General features: G+C 39.9%; 1 protein-coding gene across 1 annotated transcript; it reads left to right on the top strand.

Annotated features, from left to right (window-relative positions):
* The first annotated feature begins 710 nt into the window (after window positions 1-710).
* Window positions 711-15,566, top strand: LOC102219669 (lysophospholipid acyltransferase 2-like). Its single transcript, XM_005808681.2, has 13 exons — window positions 711-949; window positions 6,799-6,944; window positions 7,945-8,022; window positions 9,796-9,891; window positions 9,980-10,035; window positions 10,114-10,168; window positions 10,260-10,440; window positions 11,334-11,526; window positions 11,614-11,717; window positions 11,807-11,871; window positions 11,957-12,089; window positions 12,258-12,409; window positions 12,516-15,566. The coding sequence occupies exons 1-13, from the start codon at window positions 860-862 to the stop codon at window positions 12,682-12,684; spliced, it is 1,518 nt and encodes a 505-aa protein (XP_005808738.1). The 5' UTR covers window positions 711-859; the 3' UTR covers window positions 12,685-15,566.
* The last annotated feature ends 1,143 nt before the right edge of the window (window positions 15,567-16,709 follow it).

Genomic DNA, 16,709 nt, shown 5'->3' with positions numbered 1-16,709 from the left:
ACAATTACAATGCAAATTTATTTGTCGTCCTTTTCATTTTAGCATAAAAATTAATACTTTGTTTAATTAATATGTACACCAGCTTCATCACAAACATATTCAAATATAAAGGTTATTCTATAAACTAACTATAATGTACTAATAACTGTAGATGTGATTGAATAGAAAATAAACATAAAATAATAATAATAGAAGTTAATAAACAAAATTAAAGACATATAAAAATATAGCATAAATAAACATTGTTTGCACTTCAGTTGTTTGTTTCTTTTGGCATAAAAATAGTTTTACAAAATGCATTCCAATTCTTTGTTTCTTCCTTCCTTTCTTTCTTTATCTTTTTTCCCTACAATTATTAGAATTTGGTTGCAATTTTAGAAACACATTTTGTTTCATATGCAATTTTCGGTTTGCTTAAAAAAAAACTATAAATAATAACATGGAAATATACGGAAAAATATTAAAATAGAACATTAAAAAAAACATTAAAAACTATTCAAATAAAAAATACATCAATTTTAATTAATACAAACAAACAAATAAATAAATAAATAAATAAAAGCTGATGTTTTGTTTCTCAGTAATTTGTGGTATTTCAGTGACTGAGTCAGGAGAAATAATAGAATATGTTTATAGAGAAAAGGGAAGGTTTGAGGGATACAGATGGAGGAGAAAGTAAAGATCTGGGTGACGGGGGAGGAGAAAGAGGGGCTCCGAGGGAGGAGGGGGAGCAGACAGACAGGGTGAGGAGGAGGAGGAGCAGGAAGAAGAGGACGACGTTCAGGCAGACTAACAGAGCAGCCTCCCGGTGGATTACGGAGCTGCTGCAGCCGGAACCCCAAGCAGCGCAGCCGGAGCCATGGCCGACGAAAGCACCCGAACCACGGCCTGCACCGGCTCCAGCCTCCTGCAGCCGGTCAGCGAGATGACCAACCTGCCGCTGGACCAGGTAGGACCCGGACCGGGCTCTTTCCCCATGCATCCTCCCGGGGGCCGTGCCTCGGAGCCTGGCGGACGCCGCGCCGCAGCTCCGAGGCGGGGATCGGGTCTCCAACAGGCGCCTCTGCCGAACAAAAGATGCCTGAACAGGGCGGCGAGGCGGTCGATGAGTCCTGGCTGGACGGAGGCCTCTCAGAGTCCAGCTGTGGGAGGGGAATGTGTTTTGTAACGATGATCAGGTCTGAGGAGAAGATGCGCCTCTTTGTGGTGGAAATAATCAGGAATCTATGAGCCTCGGTCTGCAGCAGAGGCTCCAAACATCTGCAAATCCAGATCATTTATACCAAATAAAACGCTGAGGAGGAGCTTAAGAGCCCAACCAGGATGAAGGGTTCATCAATAACAGAATCAGTTATCAGGTGATTCAATCATTCCCCCACCTCTGGAGCCCAGACCAACAGGAACTAGTGTTGACTTCTTCAGATATTCTCCTCTGGTTCCCAAATTCAGGGATATATCATTCACATATGGGGTCTATTTACAGTTAATCTCTAATTTTCCAACATTTTCCACCTTTAATGTGTCATAAAATATCCAGATTTCAGCTGAAACAAGCACAGGGAGAAAAATATTAACGGATTAACAAACTGCTGCACACTATTTTGTTTGAGACACACTAATATGAATTATAATTAACAATAAATAAAGTTCAGATGTCCTGGTAGGATAATTTAGTAAAGCTAGCGTTTGTAGAGAGTTTACAAAGGATCAGATCCAAGGTACCAGTCAGGAGAAGGTTTAAAACAGTTTAACCAGCCTGGTATTTGTGAGGATTTTGGATTACAACTGTTTCAAGGAGCTAAAATCCACAAATAGTTGAGACCTCCTCTAAAATGCCTCTAACTGCTTATTTTTACAGTTCAAACAGTAAATATACCCTAATATGCATCAGTACGCTCAGTGTAAACAGCTTTAGCGCTGTCACAGAAGCTAGCATCCACAGTCTTCCTTATTTCTGCTTCTCAGGCCAATCAGCACCCAGGAAAATGAATATGGCTTCTGGATTGGCTGCTTTGTAAACACCATCCACTAGCAGTTAGCAACTAAGCTATCTGAGCTTTCCACGTAGCGTTTTCTTTTGATTTTTTTATATGTGATTTACGAACAATATGGAGAAAAAATCCTGAACCGGCGTGTAGAAACCGATCAGAGAGGCTGCTAAGAGCCTTATTGTAACGCTGAAAAGCTGCAGTAATTTCTGGCTGTGTTGGGTGTCAATAATCTGCTGTCGTCTCCATGGATTCTCCTCTGACGGAAAACATTCAAACCTGCCGAAAATCTTCCTGATTGTCGTTGGAGAATGTCCCTTTGGGAAATAAATCTGAACTTTTGGATCCTTTAGTACGGTGGCCGACAGGTGCAAATGCGCAGCAAAAGAGAAAACATGCAAACAAAAAAGAAGACACCCCCAAATGAAATGCAGCAAACAAAAAGAGAGACGCAAACACCCCCGAATGAAATGCAGCAAACAAAAAGAGAGACGCAAACACCCCGAATGAAATGCAGCAAACAAAAAGAGAGACGCAAACACCCCCGAATGAAATGCAGCAAACAAAAAGTGTTGAAAATGGAAGTGCTCCAGACCACTAGGGGGAGTCAAAGAAAATAGTATTCATTTCTATGGGACCAGATGCAAGATTCAGAGAAAGAAATTTGAAAGAAAGTAAAGGTATCTCTCTGAATCTTGCATCTGGAAAGTGTGATTATTGTGAGAAGTCTGAAACAATAGAGCATGTTATTTTAGAGTGTTGAAAGTATGAAGAAGAGAGAAGATGCATGCTGAGAGAGTGTGTAGGTATTAAAGAAAGGTTTAATTTAATAGAATTTTTGAGGAGAGATTTTGGGAGTAGACATATTCAAATAATTATTCGGTATCTTAAAAAAACAAAGCTATTTCATAGGATATGAGTAGAGCAAGTTGGGTGTGAATGTGTAAAGAATATCAAAGAGGGGTATATAAAGTTATAAGCAAGTTGGATAATATAAGCAGGTGTGTATGTGTGGTGGTATGTTTTATCAGGAGTTAATGGAGGGAAAAGGTAGAAAGTGAAAGTTTATAGACCATCTCGAACCACACTCCATACTGGTAAGTGGCGGTAATGCTACTGTAAGTTTGTTGCCAACTGCCAATAAATACCAAGAAGAAGAAGAATCTTGCATCTGGTCCCATAGAAATGAATACTATTTTCTTTGACTCCCCCTAGTGGTCTGGAGCACTTCCGTTTTCAACACTTTTTGTTTGCTGCATTTCATTCGGGGTGTTTGCGTCTCTCTTTTTGTTTGCTGCATTTCATTCGGGGGTGTCTTCTTTTTTGTTTGCATGTTTTCTCTTTTGCTGCGCATTTGCACCTGTCGGCCACCGTACTTTAGGGACAAAAACAAGTCAGTAACATTAGTAAAACCACGGTAGTGGGAGTATCATGCTCTGGGATTATGTTTAATTAGATTAGGATTCTGTTTGTTTGTTTTATAAAAGTTGATGAATTAGGGACGGTTTTAAATACGTCTTCATCACAAAGTCACTCAAATAGGGCCTGCATGACAGCATGAAGTCAATAAATCTGCAATAAATCAAAAACACAAACACATCCCGACCCCGAATCTGAAGAAATTCAGATTCCACTGGCTGATCACAAGCAAGTATTTATATTTTAAAAATCTCCCAATTTGTCTAAATGAAATAAACTCATCAAAGCACTGAAGGTCAAACTTCCTGAAAAATGATGCCAAAGACTCGACTTCAAGTTATTAAATTATTATTGGTTATTTTTGTCTCAAATTATAAATTAGTTTGATTCAAACAATAGGAGAGCAAAAATATTTCTGTTGTTATGGTGATAAAATGTAAAAAAAAAAAAAAGTCATTTATGAATTAGCAGATAAACTATGTGGCAACGTTGCGTTTGACCGAGCTAAGCTAAAGGTCAAAGGTTAATATTCTGTTAAAGCTGTGAAATGCAGCGTCGACCATCAACACTTTAATTCCTGCAGCTGACAGAAGATAAAAACTTCCTGAAGAGCTTTGAGCCTCCAGACCAACAGGTGATACCTCAGCGTGTAACAGGTAGACGATGCTGCGCTCTGATTGGCTGAGAGCCAGCTGACTGGATGCAGGTGGATCAGGTGGTTGGTGCTGCTGCTGGAGGTCAGAAGGTCTCTGGTTGGTGATACCGAGACCCGAATGTCCAGATGGCTTCCTGAACCGAGATCTGTCCGTCTCACCGGTTCGAAATCTGATTCAGGGAAGAAAATGGCTGAAAAATGGAAAAACGTTTCATGAAAATGTTTGCAGGTTGATCAGATGAACCGAAGTTTGTCTTTCCTGGTTTCAGTCTCTTACAACAAGAAATGGGGATTTATTTAAAATTTAGATTTATTGACATCAGAATAAATTCCAATTAATGATGTTTAAAACTTTCCTTATTGTTGGGATTCATAGTTTTCCTATTTTATCCAGTTTGTTAAATAAAAAACAACAATACATATGAAAAATATGGAAATAAAGTTACATTGTGCAGCTTAGTGATACAAATAACTACATGATTCTTTTAGACGCACATTAAAAATGTTTTTCAGTAGTTTGTGGGGATATCATTGCTGTAACTCAGTCACACATAAAAATTAAGTATTTAATAGTTATTATCGTCACTTTTTTCATTATCACAAAGTGTCGTGATAAAACTTTTTGTTTTCGACCATTTTCCACTAATCTAATGGTAATGGCAGAATAATGCAAGAACTCATCCTCAAAGATCAATAAACCTTAAATTCTAATCAACATTTAACTCTGGAAGACATTTTAAATAACCAGAATAAATAAATGAAACAGAAACAACAGATAAGATGAATGATGAAGTCTCTGTAAACATGACTGTCCTTTAGCTGAGCCAAAAGCACCAGACTGAAAGCTTTTATCATCCAGTCTTTGCAAATGGAAATTATTGAGCTTGTTTTAATTTATTATGTCATTAATTGATTTATTGATTTATTACTCATTACGACAGGCCTACTGCTGATATCGTTCTGCCCTGGAATGTTGCTTCAGAGCATCAAACAGAAATACTTTGTGATTCTATTTCTACTTCTGGATCTTTTCTCCCAGTTTAAACTTCCTAAAGAAAAGGAAAGACGATCTTCGTTTCTCCAGACCGAATGTCTCAGTCCAGCCGCTGCGGGTCGGAGTTTAGTGTCGGATGAGTAATCGCTCAGTTTACACACTTTCTATTATTTATGACACTTGGTCTCAGATTACAGACAGATCAGATGCTCAGTGAGATCACTCTCTGGAAATACAAGACTACATGGGATGAAGATGCTGCTCGTCATCAGCAGAAACACAGACCTGCAGTTGGCCGTGAGATTTGGTGACAGCAGAGCATTTAGTGTGTTTTGGTGGTGATTTATGACGGTTGCATAGATCAGAAAAGTCAGAGTATTAAATCCAAACAGGCTGGGTTTTGGTAAGTCCACCTTCCACCAGATGTCGGTTCTCAGAGATCAGGATTCGATGTCTGTCTGAGGAAGTTCAGGATGTTGGTGTCTCTAGATCAGTTTGTGGTGAAGAAGAGGCTGAGATGATAAATGATGGATGGATGGATGGATGGATGGATGGATGGATGGATGGATACTTCTCTGCGCTGTCAGAACTGGATCATCTCTGCAGAGAAATGTTCATGTCTGTGGCAGTGAAGGTCACTCAGCAGATGACGCCGGGCTACATTCCCCAGATACACACACACCAACACACACTCACACACAGACTCTCTCTCCTGCATGGTGTCCAGCCCGTCCTACTTCATAATGACGGGCGCCATGGCGATGGACCCACTATGTAATCTTCCTGACACCTCAGAATAATCTCTGTAAAACCGAGTCTGACCCGTGTTGACGCATCTAATAAAAATTCAGACGGGAACCAACCGACTCGAGTCTCATTAATCAAAACACAAAGTTTTAAAATTCCTCACACTTCGATGGAAGCGTGAATAAATCTGACACTGGAGCTCCGGTCTGTTTTACCTGATTTATTTGTTGGTTCCACCATCAAGTTCATCAGATCTACTAATTAGCCTTTAGCATCACAGTACTGACCCACTCTGCTTTGCTGAATTGATTTCATTTAGATCCATTGGAGGGCTTCCTACTACGTATAAACACCCAGGTTATAGCATCTCCATCAGACTAAAATCCAAACTTTGACTAGGCCACTCCAGCAGAAGGCTCATTTATTCCACCTGGTTGTTGTTTTATCATTTGTATTTTTATTTCTGGTTTCTGGCCTGTAAAACCTGATGATTTGAATAAAGTTTACTTCCTGATTCTGACGGTAGATCAGTTCGTTCGCCTCTCATTGTTGAGATAAATCTGTCACTGTTGGGCGAACTGAAAGGTGTCGCACCATGTGGGCCGTCTTGTCCTGACCCGGCTTCGTCACGCTGCTGCTGATGGGAACCATCTGAGCAGCTGAACAAACCTCGTCTGACCCGCCGCGGTCGACTTCCTGCTGGGACGGACAGAAAGGACCAGAACTTCACTCAGAACAGCAGAAAAAACAACCACAGCTCTGCTGGTTCTTTAACGTGAAGGAGTGAGGCGAATCTGAAGGTCTCGCAGGTCGAATTTCTCGCTGTTGGTTTGGAGAAACAGGAGATAAATTTGACTCTGCTGCATTTAAAAGGTTTTCCAAGACTTTAATGTAATCTAGTGACACTGATGTGTTAACGGGAAACTGAGATGATGTGTGTGAGCTCCTCCTCCTTCCTGACTCTGACGCCACTTTTCCCTCTGCTCCGTCTACAGGTCAACTTCGTGGTGTGTCAGCTCTGTGCTCTGATCTCAGCCTTCTGGTTTCGTCTCTTCCTCCATCCCAGTAAAACCAGTCCTTTCATTAGACATGTGGTGGCAACTGTGCTGGGGCTCTACTTCGCCCTGTTCTGCTTCGGCTGGTGAGGCGACGGCTGCAAAACCTTCCTGGTTCCCAGTTTTAGCTTGTTTTTGCCAAACTGATCAATATGTTGCAGTGGAAAAAACTAATTTCTGGATCACCTCGAGGTGAAGAATGGTGAAAAGTGGCTAAAATGCTAGCAGAAGAAATTAATGTTCCTGATAAATTCTGATTATTTGGGACATTTGGAGAAGAAACGTTGCAAGCTGCCATGAGGCCAGCATTGGGTGCCGTTTGTACTGAGTCTAACATTAACAGCAATAATTTGGTTATTTGACCAAATTATCCAACGAAAATATTTAGTTAGATAGCTAAATATTTAATTTGACCTAATTAATTAGGTAATATTCAGATTTACTTGCCAATAACTGGAAGTGGACTGTCAAACATAAACTTTGAAAATCACCTCTTTATTGTTTCTTTTCCTCTTTTTCCAAACATTTCAGCTTAAACAAAGATGATCCGTTTTAAAGGCAGTACAGACGTTTACCAATGGACCTAGAGCCTAATATGCAAGTGAATTTGCATGTTATCTGAATATTTAGCTCTGAGCTAGCTAAATAGTTTGTTGGTCAACTACATATTTGACAAAGCTAGCTGGCTGAAAGCTAATTAAATGTTTAGCTTGCCAACTAAATACTTAGTTTTCCAATCCTAACAACTCTTCCATGTCCTCCAGAATCAACTTTTTCCTACAATCCAGAAACACTTTGATGGTGATTTTCTGGGTTTCCTGATAAAACACAGAGTCTCAAGGCTAAAATGATCTCAAAGTGAAGAACAGAACATAGTACTGAGGAAAATTTCCAACCTTATTCAGTTAGCCCATAGCATGATGCTACCAAAACAGAAGCAGACACACTGTGATCAATGACAGGTTGAAATAGGACTTATACTAAAGGAGGCTCAATGATTGCTAAATGTTTGTTTATTGTTATTGTTCACATCTTTAAAGAAGGTCCGTCAGTTTTTCTTTGACAGTCTGCTCCTTCTTTCTGCAGGTATGCGCTTCACTTCCTGCTTCAGAGCGGACTCACCTACGGCATCATGATCCTGACCGGAGTGGAGCACATGCACAAGTGAGCATCATGGACTCCTTAGATAACGGCATCATTATAGAGACATTAAAACTGTCAGAGGAAGCAGCAGCCGTGAAATTAATCTGTTTGATCCATTAAACTCCACAGTTTTCTCAGTTCACGTAGAAAACAACTTCCTGCTCCTTGTGTACATTAAATAGTGGAATGCTTTTTCCAGACAGACTGCCAATAAGTAGATTATGTTATGGTCATACAACTAATTCAGAACTCACACAAACTGAAGATTAAAACTCAGTACTGAAAAGTATCAGTTTTACATCAGGAAGTCTAAAATATAAATAAGATAATGAATTCAAGCGGCTAAAGCTCCAACACAGGAGCTTTAGCCGTCTACTGAGCCAAACTGATCTCAGGAGGCTGGACTCAAACGTAGGGAGGAGCCCAGAGTAGAGTCACCGCTTCCCCATATCAGACAGAGGCATATGGTGAATGGTCTGTACTTATAAAGCTCTTTTATCTAGTCCAGAAGACACTAAAAGGATTCCTTCATGGGGACTTGTTTCAGAAATTAGTCGCATCTTAAATAAGAGGCAAAGATAACTAGATGGGTGGAATCAGTATCCTTCTTTCAATCGTCAACAGTTCAGGAATAAAACCCCAACATTCTTCTTGGGCCAATGGTGTCGACTGTGGGAGGACTTCGATCCGCAGTTGGTGGGATGCCGGTATGATCCCGCGCTCCATCTGTCTCCATTGTTGTGTCCCAGGTCAAGACACTTCACCCGCCTTGGTGGTCTGAGGGGTCAGATATACCCAGACCGGGTAGCTTGCCGCCATCAGTGTGTAAATGTGTTCATGAATGGGTGAATTAAGTCCTCTGGGTTTGATGAAGTGCCATACAAGTACAGGCCATCCCATCCACCTCCTCCTCAAAGATCTTAAGATGTTTTCAAGCTAAAGAGGTTGTGCAGATTTCCTCCAGTGTGTTCTGGGTGTGGAGGGTTTTCTGTGGAATATGTCCAGAGAAACCCCAGATCAAGCCATCCGGAAGGTATTCTGATCAGTTGAGTCCAGTTTGGAGGAGTACAGTGAGTACTTGAGTACTCCACACGTGCTCAAGTGAACGCAACGATGAGTGAGTGTCAGACACTTGGTGTCGTATAGCAGACCCTCAGCAGGAGATAGTGCAATACCAAAATAAGGCAGCAAGTGGGCGCAACCAGCCAAAAGGATGCATAGAGTGATCGCCACTCTCTGTGCTGCACTGACAGATATGCAGTGGTTGCCCTGGTCAATCACAAATAGGACTAGGTTCCCAATTAGCCCACCAAACTTTGGATTGCGAGAAATGCAGGAATTTGTCACAAGAAATGTAGGCAATCTGCAAGATTTACTGTGAAATCTCATCTGTTCATACAGAGTCCATACGGCTCACAGAATATGCCAGAGTATCTGGGTGCCTTCACTCAGTCTCTTGACTCTAACTCTACCGTGTCCTTACATTCAAGCCTCGTCACTCTACCTAGGAACTATATTCAGGTGTTTGCATCCAGGATCTCTTTCTTTGGGTCATGACTCCAATGATCCAGGCTGGAGATGTTCTGGAGATTCTTGAAAAGAAGAAGCCCAATGCATCTTTTAAAGTCTTTGCACCCAACATTGTTACTACATATTTAGTTCAAGAGCTGAAACTGTGGTCATACCTCTAAAGAAGCAGGTTGGGGAAGTCTTTCTGAAGTCTCTCTAACAGAGACAGACTAACTGACCTGAGATCAGTGAGCTGTTGTTGGTTTGACTCTCTTTTGGTTGCAGGTATTGCCTCGTGGTGGCTCTCAGCTACCTGAGTCTGTGCCAGATCACTCGAGTCTACGTCTTTGACTACGGCATGTACTCTGCTGACTTCACAGGGTAAAACTCCTCCTGTTTGTCATGTTGGTTAAAAAGCCTTGAGTTATGATCAGTGATGTTTGATCTGCTGTCTTGCTTCCTTTTCCAGTCCCATGATGGTGATAACTCAGAAGATCACAAGCCTGGCCTTTGAGATCCATGATGGTGAGCTGCTTCTGCTGTAGTTGTACAACACTGGGACGACTGGGACTCAGGTGTTAAAGGTCTCTCTTGTTTTGGTAGGAATGGCTAGGAAGGAAGAACATCTGACCGCAGGACAGAAGATTTTAGCCATAAGGTTTTTTCCATCGTTTTTAATATTTAACATTGGGTTTAAAGCAGTTTCCCTCTGGAAGTTTGAGCACCTATGTGTTTGTGTGTTTCTTTAGGCGAATGCCGAGCCTTCTCGAGTATTTCAGCTACAATTGTAACTTCATGGGGATTCTGGCCGGTCCAACCTGCTCTTACAACGACTACATTGCCTTCATCGAGGGGAAACCGTATCGCCACCGAGAACAAGAGGCCGACAAGTCCAAGACCAGACTGGGTCAAGGCGAGCCATCGCCAAACGTAGGTCACCTGACTGGTTTGGCTCTATAGCAATCATCCACCAGACATAATCAATCTCATGGCTTAAAAAGTCTTAAGATAATGATTATTCTCTACCTAAAACCTCTAATCTAAAAGCAGCAAGTGGACTATAGTGCAGGGCATTCTGGGTAAATACAACAAAAACAAATGAGGGAGTGTAGTGCTAGCAGAAGAAATGGCTTGTGGTCTTTTCCCAAAGACAAAAGAGAAATCCTCCAACCGCTAAAACCTCACAGCTGCGCTCAGTGTCTTCTTCAGAGGTTTTTGTGTCATTTCCTTCAGTGGTTCTCAGTCCAGCAGGCGAGAGGAGAAACGGGTTGCTCAAAGGATTTGGTTGGTTTGACACAGTGCAGTGTGAAAGAAAACAGCACCAGAGGAAAATGGAACAAACGTTGCGGTTCTGGTCCCCAATCGAATAGAGTCTCCCAGACTATCAGCTGGGACAACATCCTTAACGATGCAGATCTTTGTCGCCGCCAGCGTCTTGCAGCAGTTCTTATTCTGCAGATGTGAAAGAATCTCAAGAGCCTGTTGCACTCGGCTAGTTCTTTGGCAGTTGGATAGCTTTGCTTGTATTATGTTGACGAAGAGAGATCCAACAAAGATTGTCTTGCTTGAGAACAGTTGATGATTGCTGTTTCCTGATTTCATGATGTCTTGATTTAGAGTTTTATGTGTGAAACAACTCAAAAAAGCCATAATGTAGAGGTTCAGTTAGAAATTTACTGCTCAACATGCCATTGAAGGTTTACTGCTGCTCCAATCAGCAACCAGGAAGCGATGGAAGTTCCTTCTTGGAGAGAAAATGAGGACAAAAGTATCTTCCTGTCTACAAGCAGAAACTTGACCAGAACAAATGTGTCTCTCCTTAGATGGAGGTGGTTCGTAAAGTGGCCACCTCCTTCTTCTGCCTGCTGGTCTTCCTGTCAGTGTGTAAAGTATTTCCAGTGGAGCGAAACATCGAGGACGACTTCATTGCCAACACGCCGTTCTATGCTCAGGTGGTCTACCTGTACCTCTCCATGCTAACCACACGACCCAAGTATTACTTTGTCTGGACACTCGGTGGGTGACTGTGTTCATCTTTCCCAAACTTCTTTATTCTATTGGACTGTTTGCTCATATTTCACCTGAGACTGTCTCACCAAACAGCTGATGCCATCAACAATGCTGCCGGCTTTGGTTTTAACGGCTATGACAGTAATGGCGCACCCCGCTGGGACCTGATCTCCAACCTGAGGATACTCAACATTGAGGTCAGGATCGTTAGGAGAGAACATATCCTTATTATGTTTTAGAACATTATAGGTTGGCAGCTGGACTAATTAGACTTTGTGTTTTCCAGCTTGCCACTAGTTTCAAAGTTTTTCTTGACAACTGGAACATTCAGACGGTGCAATGGCTCAAAAGGTCTGTCTGGAGATCCATGGCTGTTTATGCCAGTTAACGGACACATTTTTCTGTAACCATATTGTCTTTATCTGTTGGAAAACAGGGTTTGTTACGAGCGATGTCCCTACCACCCAACAGCAGCCACGTTCATCCTGTCCGCCATGTGGCACGGCGCCTATCCAGGATACTACCTAACCTTCCTGACTGGCATAGTTGTCACTCTGGCGGCCAGAGCGGTGAGAGGATGGATGGATGGATGGATGGATGGATGGATGGATGGATGGATGGATGGATGGACTAATTAGGCTAATATTATTACATCATTGTACTTTGTTATTAATACTCTATCAGTCCTGCGGCTGAGTAATGGTCCGTCCTCACCTGTCCATCTTCTGTCCTCTCAGGTGAGACACAAAGTTCGGCCCCACTTCCTGCATTCTGCGGCCCACAAACTGTTGTATGATGTCATCACGTGGGCAGCCACTCAGATCGCCATCTGCTACACGGTGGTGCCTTTTGTCCTGCTGTCTGTGGGCCCGTCCCTAAAGTTTTACAGGTCAGCCATCTCTTTCTTTTCTCAGGTTGTACATTTAATTTTGTACTTTGACAATCAGATTTGCATGGAATTGAGGTTCGTGTTCCTTATTTCTTCCTTCCTGCAGATCGTGGTACTTCAGCCTCCACGTCATATGCATCCTCTTGGCTGTAGCGCTGCCGGTCAAACCCAGACATTTGCGCCTCAAAGAGCAGCAGAAAAGCTGCTCCCAGGATGCAGGCCTGAAGCCCCTGGAGGCTGCAGAGACCCACAGTCACAAAGAGAAAGCCTCCTGAGGCCGGGGCCAAAAGCATCTTGTAAATTTCCATGGACTTGTGTGGGAGGATGTGAAGCCGGACGGACCCAGTGATGCTCCTGCTGGACTAGGTACAGAAAAAAGGCCAAACCTGATTAATTTGGATTCAGTGGGGGATAAAAGTGAAAGCAGGCTCTGGGTTTCTTTTTTTTTCTTAAAGGAATCTTGACTGCCAGAAATGACAGCAAACAGACTCAGAAAAACCTGCCATGTTTAAGAATATAAATACCTAATGTGAGTTTACATGGGAGACCTGCGTGTGATCAGTGCAAACTGCCTGAACTACCATGATTTTAAACCAACTCCCTTTTCTTACTTGTCAGAAACTTGTGGATTAAGGAGGAAATATATGATGATATGAAGAGATTTGAAAAGAAAAAGAGGTGAAAAGCTGGAATACACAATTTGATGACAACAGGGGTTGTGTGAATAAAAGTCAGACTGATTAAAGGAAAGCTATTAAATATTTTACAGAAGTTAGTTTTGAAAAAAGTGCCAATGTTTGTTCACTCAGTCACCTTATTTGTTCTAAAAAAAGAGAAAAGTCTTGATGTGTTTACATGTGTAACTTTGGTTTAAATCTTACTGATGTGTTTCATTCCAAAAAAAGATGTGGTTTGATAAGCAGAAGATAAACAGCTTTACAAAACCTTCAGAAATGAGCAGAAAATGGTTTTCCTTTAAAGTTTGATGATTTTTTACATATTTTCCTTTCCAGTTGGTTTTGGGCTTGTAGCTCAGGATGGTAATATTTTATTCCTTTACAGCTTATAGTTTGTCACATCATTCAGACTCTCATTATGTCATTTAGCTCAGACACTGGAGAGGAAAAGCTGCTTGGCCTTGCAGCCAATTATTGTGGATAAAACGATAGACATAAAAGAGTAGAAACTACGGCTCTGTAAAAGACATATTGTGAGTGGCATTTTGAAACACTTGAAAGATTTTACAGCGACCCTTTTGAACAGCACATATATTTCTGGAGAAACAAAATAGATACAGTTTTGTTGTTATGACAAAAACTAAATAATTAAGTGGTCTGTTATGTTTTAAGAGGTAAATTAATGTAGATCTAAGTGCGTTTGTGTTTCATAGTGATTTAGCTTATTCTGATTTGCAGATATTTTTGCCAGTAATACTAAATAAGTGTTTCATTGTGTGTAAAACAATTTAATTTGTAATTTTGCTGAATGAAATATCAGGATTTTATTTTGAACATTCAGTTTGCACACACAGTTCTAATAATTATCAAGGAGACCGTGCCACTCACAATATGGAGGACGCACAGTCTGGTTACCCTTCTATGTTTTTTGGTCACAAATGCTGAAGAAAAGTTTAGAGATTTTGTTTTGTTTTTTGTTTTCATCACAACCTGACTGAATTAGAATAACATTAGAAAAATCTTTATTGACAACAATACAGTCAGATTTTTGTATAAAACATAAGGATTTGGCACTGTGGTGAGATTCTAGGTTGTCTGGCTCCGTCATGTGATAGAATATGACCTTTAAAGATAAAACAGAAAATATTCCGTATTGGTTCGGTTTTAAATCTGAATTGCAGAAAATATATCATTTTTGACAGGGCTGTTAAATCCAACTACAAAGATGCTACAGCTAGGTGGGTTTTGCTAACTGAATAAATTTCCACCTGCAAAACAGAAGATATGAGAAATGAAATAGTATTTGACCATAAAGTAAGTTTGATGAGACAAAAGTGACATAAAACAGTATTATAGCAGTTGATTTACAATAATCTCACACTGGAAGTAGCGATAAAAAGCTTGTAGCTTTAAATAAATTAGTTTTTCCATCAAGGCTACAACAGTGTTTCACTTCCTGAATGCCCAGTTTCTACATTTGTTTAAGTTTAGATGAGTGTTGGCTGTGAGTAAAGCTGTAGCCATGATTTTTATAGGTTCTTCTATGTTCCATCAATGTTTTCTTTGGGAGATTAAAAAAAAACAGCTTAAGGAAAGTTTACCTAACCTTCATTGTTTTGTTCAATTTAAAAAATCAGTATTGAACTGTTTGCTTTAATGTTAGCTAGTGGTTTAATTTAGTTATAGCTGCTCATATTTTGAGTTATGTACCAAACTGATCCATGTGTAAATTTAATCACCAATATTTTTGTTGTTTAATTTATTTAAACACTGAGTGTAGCTGAAAAATTGTGCTGGAATAGCTACTTTGTGTTTACTTTTGAGCTTCAAGCTTGCTAATTGTTAGCTAACTGTACATCAAGGGAGCTAGCTAAAACTGTGTTCAAATAAAAACCAACAAATATTTGTCCTGCACTCCCTCACCTTAAAATTTGATAAAAAAAAATAAACAGTAATAAACTGTTCTCTCATTAAATGTTCTTGAGTTGAGTTGGTTATAGTTGTTAGTTTGGCTTTTGAAGACAAAAATTAGCTGGTTTTCTAACTTCAAACTTTCAAGACAACTGGAGCACAGCAGGAATCAAACAAGACATTTATATAAAGTTGCTGTAAATGTTCTCTTCCATCAAACTTCTGGTTTTAGTTTATCTAAACAATTTAATCTCATTTTTCCGTCCAAACTACTCTGAGTATTAACAGTCAGCAGTTCTGCCGATCAGTAAAAATCAGTGTTCTCTTTGCCTCTTTTCTTCTAAAACACAGAAAAATCTGAATCTTTGTTTTTGTATTTGTTCTACAGTTGTATTCCTAGTTTTAGGTTTCTGCCATAACACCTGGTTGAAAAGATGTGACTGCTAACGAACATGTTTATGTAAAACAGTGATTAAAAACCAGCCACCTATCTTTGTAGTTTTGACATGTTTGTTTTGACTGTTTATTTTATTTGGTTTATTTTGTAAATTATGTGAATAAATGTTGGATTTTTTTTTACACTTAATGTGTCCAAGCTTCCAGTTATTTTCATTATTGCACAGCACATTAATGAGGGATCATATAAAATCATATAAATATATAGCCCCTTAATGTCTTACAACCACAAACATAAACTTATCACTTTGTATGTTGACACTAAATTGAACTGGAGAGTCAGATGAATTTACAAATAAATCATTAGATAGAAGAAGATAGATAGGTGAGAGTATTAGTAATGTAGGCAAATGGCTGGGAGAAGGCAGAGTCAAGATTATCTGTATAACCTACACCTGTATACAACACCGGGGGCGTGGCCTGTTATCATACAGCTGCGATTAGAGCTAATGGCCTAATACCAACACTGTACTTGTACTTTCATGAGATCACACTTCTGCACTTTAACCCTGAGTAAACTGATACTGAGCAGAGTTCCTGCTAATGCTCTGAACTGATAAAGATAAGTAGATTTACTGCACAGATTATAATCTGCATTCATAACAGATTCAAAGAAGAAAACATTGAAACCAAAAGTAGCCAGACATGCAGTGGTATGCAAATATATTGACACAACCTGATGTTGATCAACATTACAACCACAAACTTCTATGTACTTTATATGTATTTTATGTGCTGGAAAAAAGCAAAGTAGTGCATAACTTTGGTTTTAGAAGTAGTTTAAAAATTGTGGTTTTGATCATTTGAACCACCTTTCACTGTTGTTACAGCTAAAAGTATTATGGGGGAAGTTTTCATCCGCTGGAGACGTAAATAAATAAGTTTCAGAAAGCAGAGATGCTGTTATGAGTTCAGAGTACATCTAACAAAACCTGCTCTGGAACTTTTATGACGACGATTGTCTATTTTTATCCATTATGGCCTTATGTTATGGACACATTTATAACTGTTTTAAACAACAAAGATAACAAAGAAATAATTAAACTTGTATAAAGGAGAAAAGGAAACTCTGACACCATGTTATTTAAAGTATTTATAAACATGAATATCTTAATTTTTATGCAGCAGTTGAATATAAACCTGGCAGGCTTTTCAAAAAAATGTTTTTTAGTATAATACTAACGTTGAAAGTGGACATTTTGAGAAATAATTAACTCGGGGTTATTAAGTTGGCGGATATTAATAACCTATATGCA

Source organism: Xiphophorus maculatus, chromosome 15 (assembly GCF_002775205.1).
Source record: "Xiphophorus maculatus strain JP 163 A chromosome 15, X_maculatus-5.0-male, whole genome shotgun sequence".
NCBI classification, from domain to species: Eukaryota; Metazoa; Chordata; class Actinopteri; order Cyprinodontiformes; family Poeciliidae; genus Xiphophorus; species Xiphophorus maculatus.
This window is presented reverse-complemented; position numbering and strand designations above follow the sequence as displayed.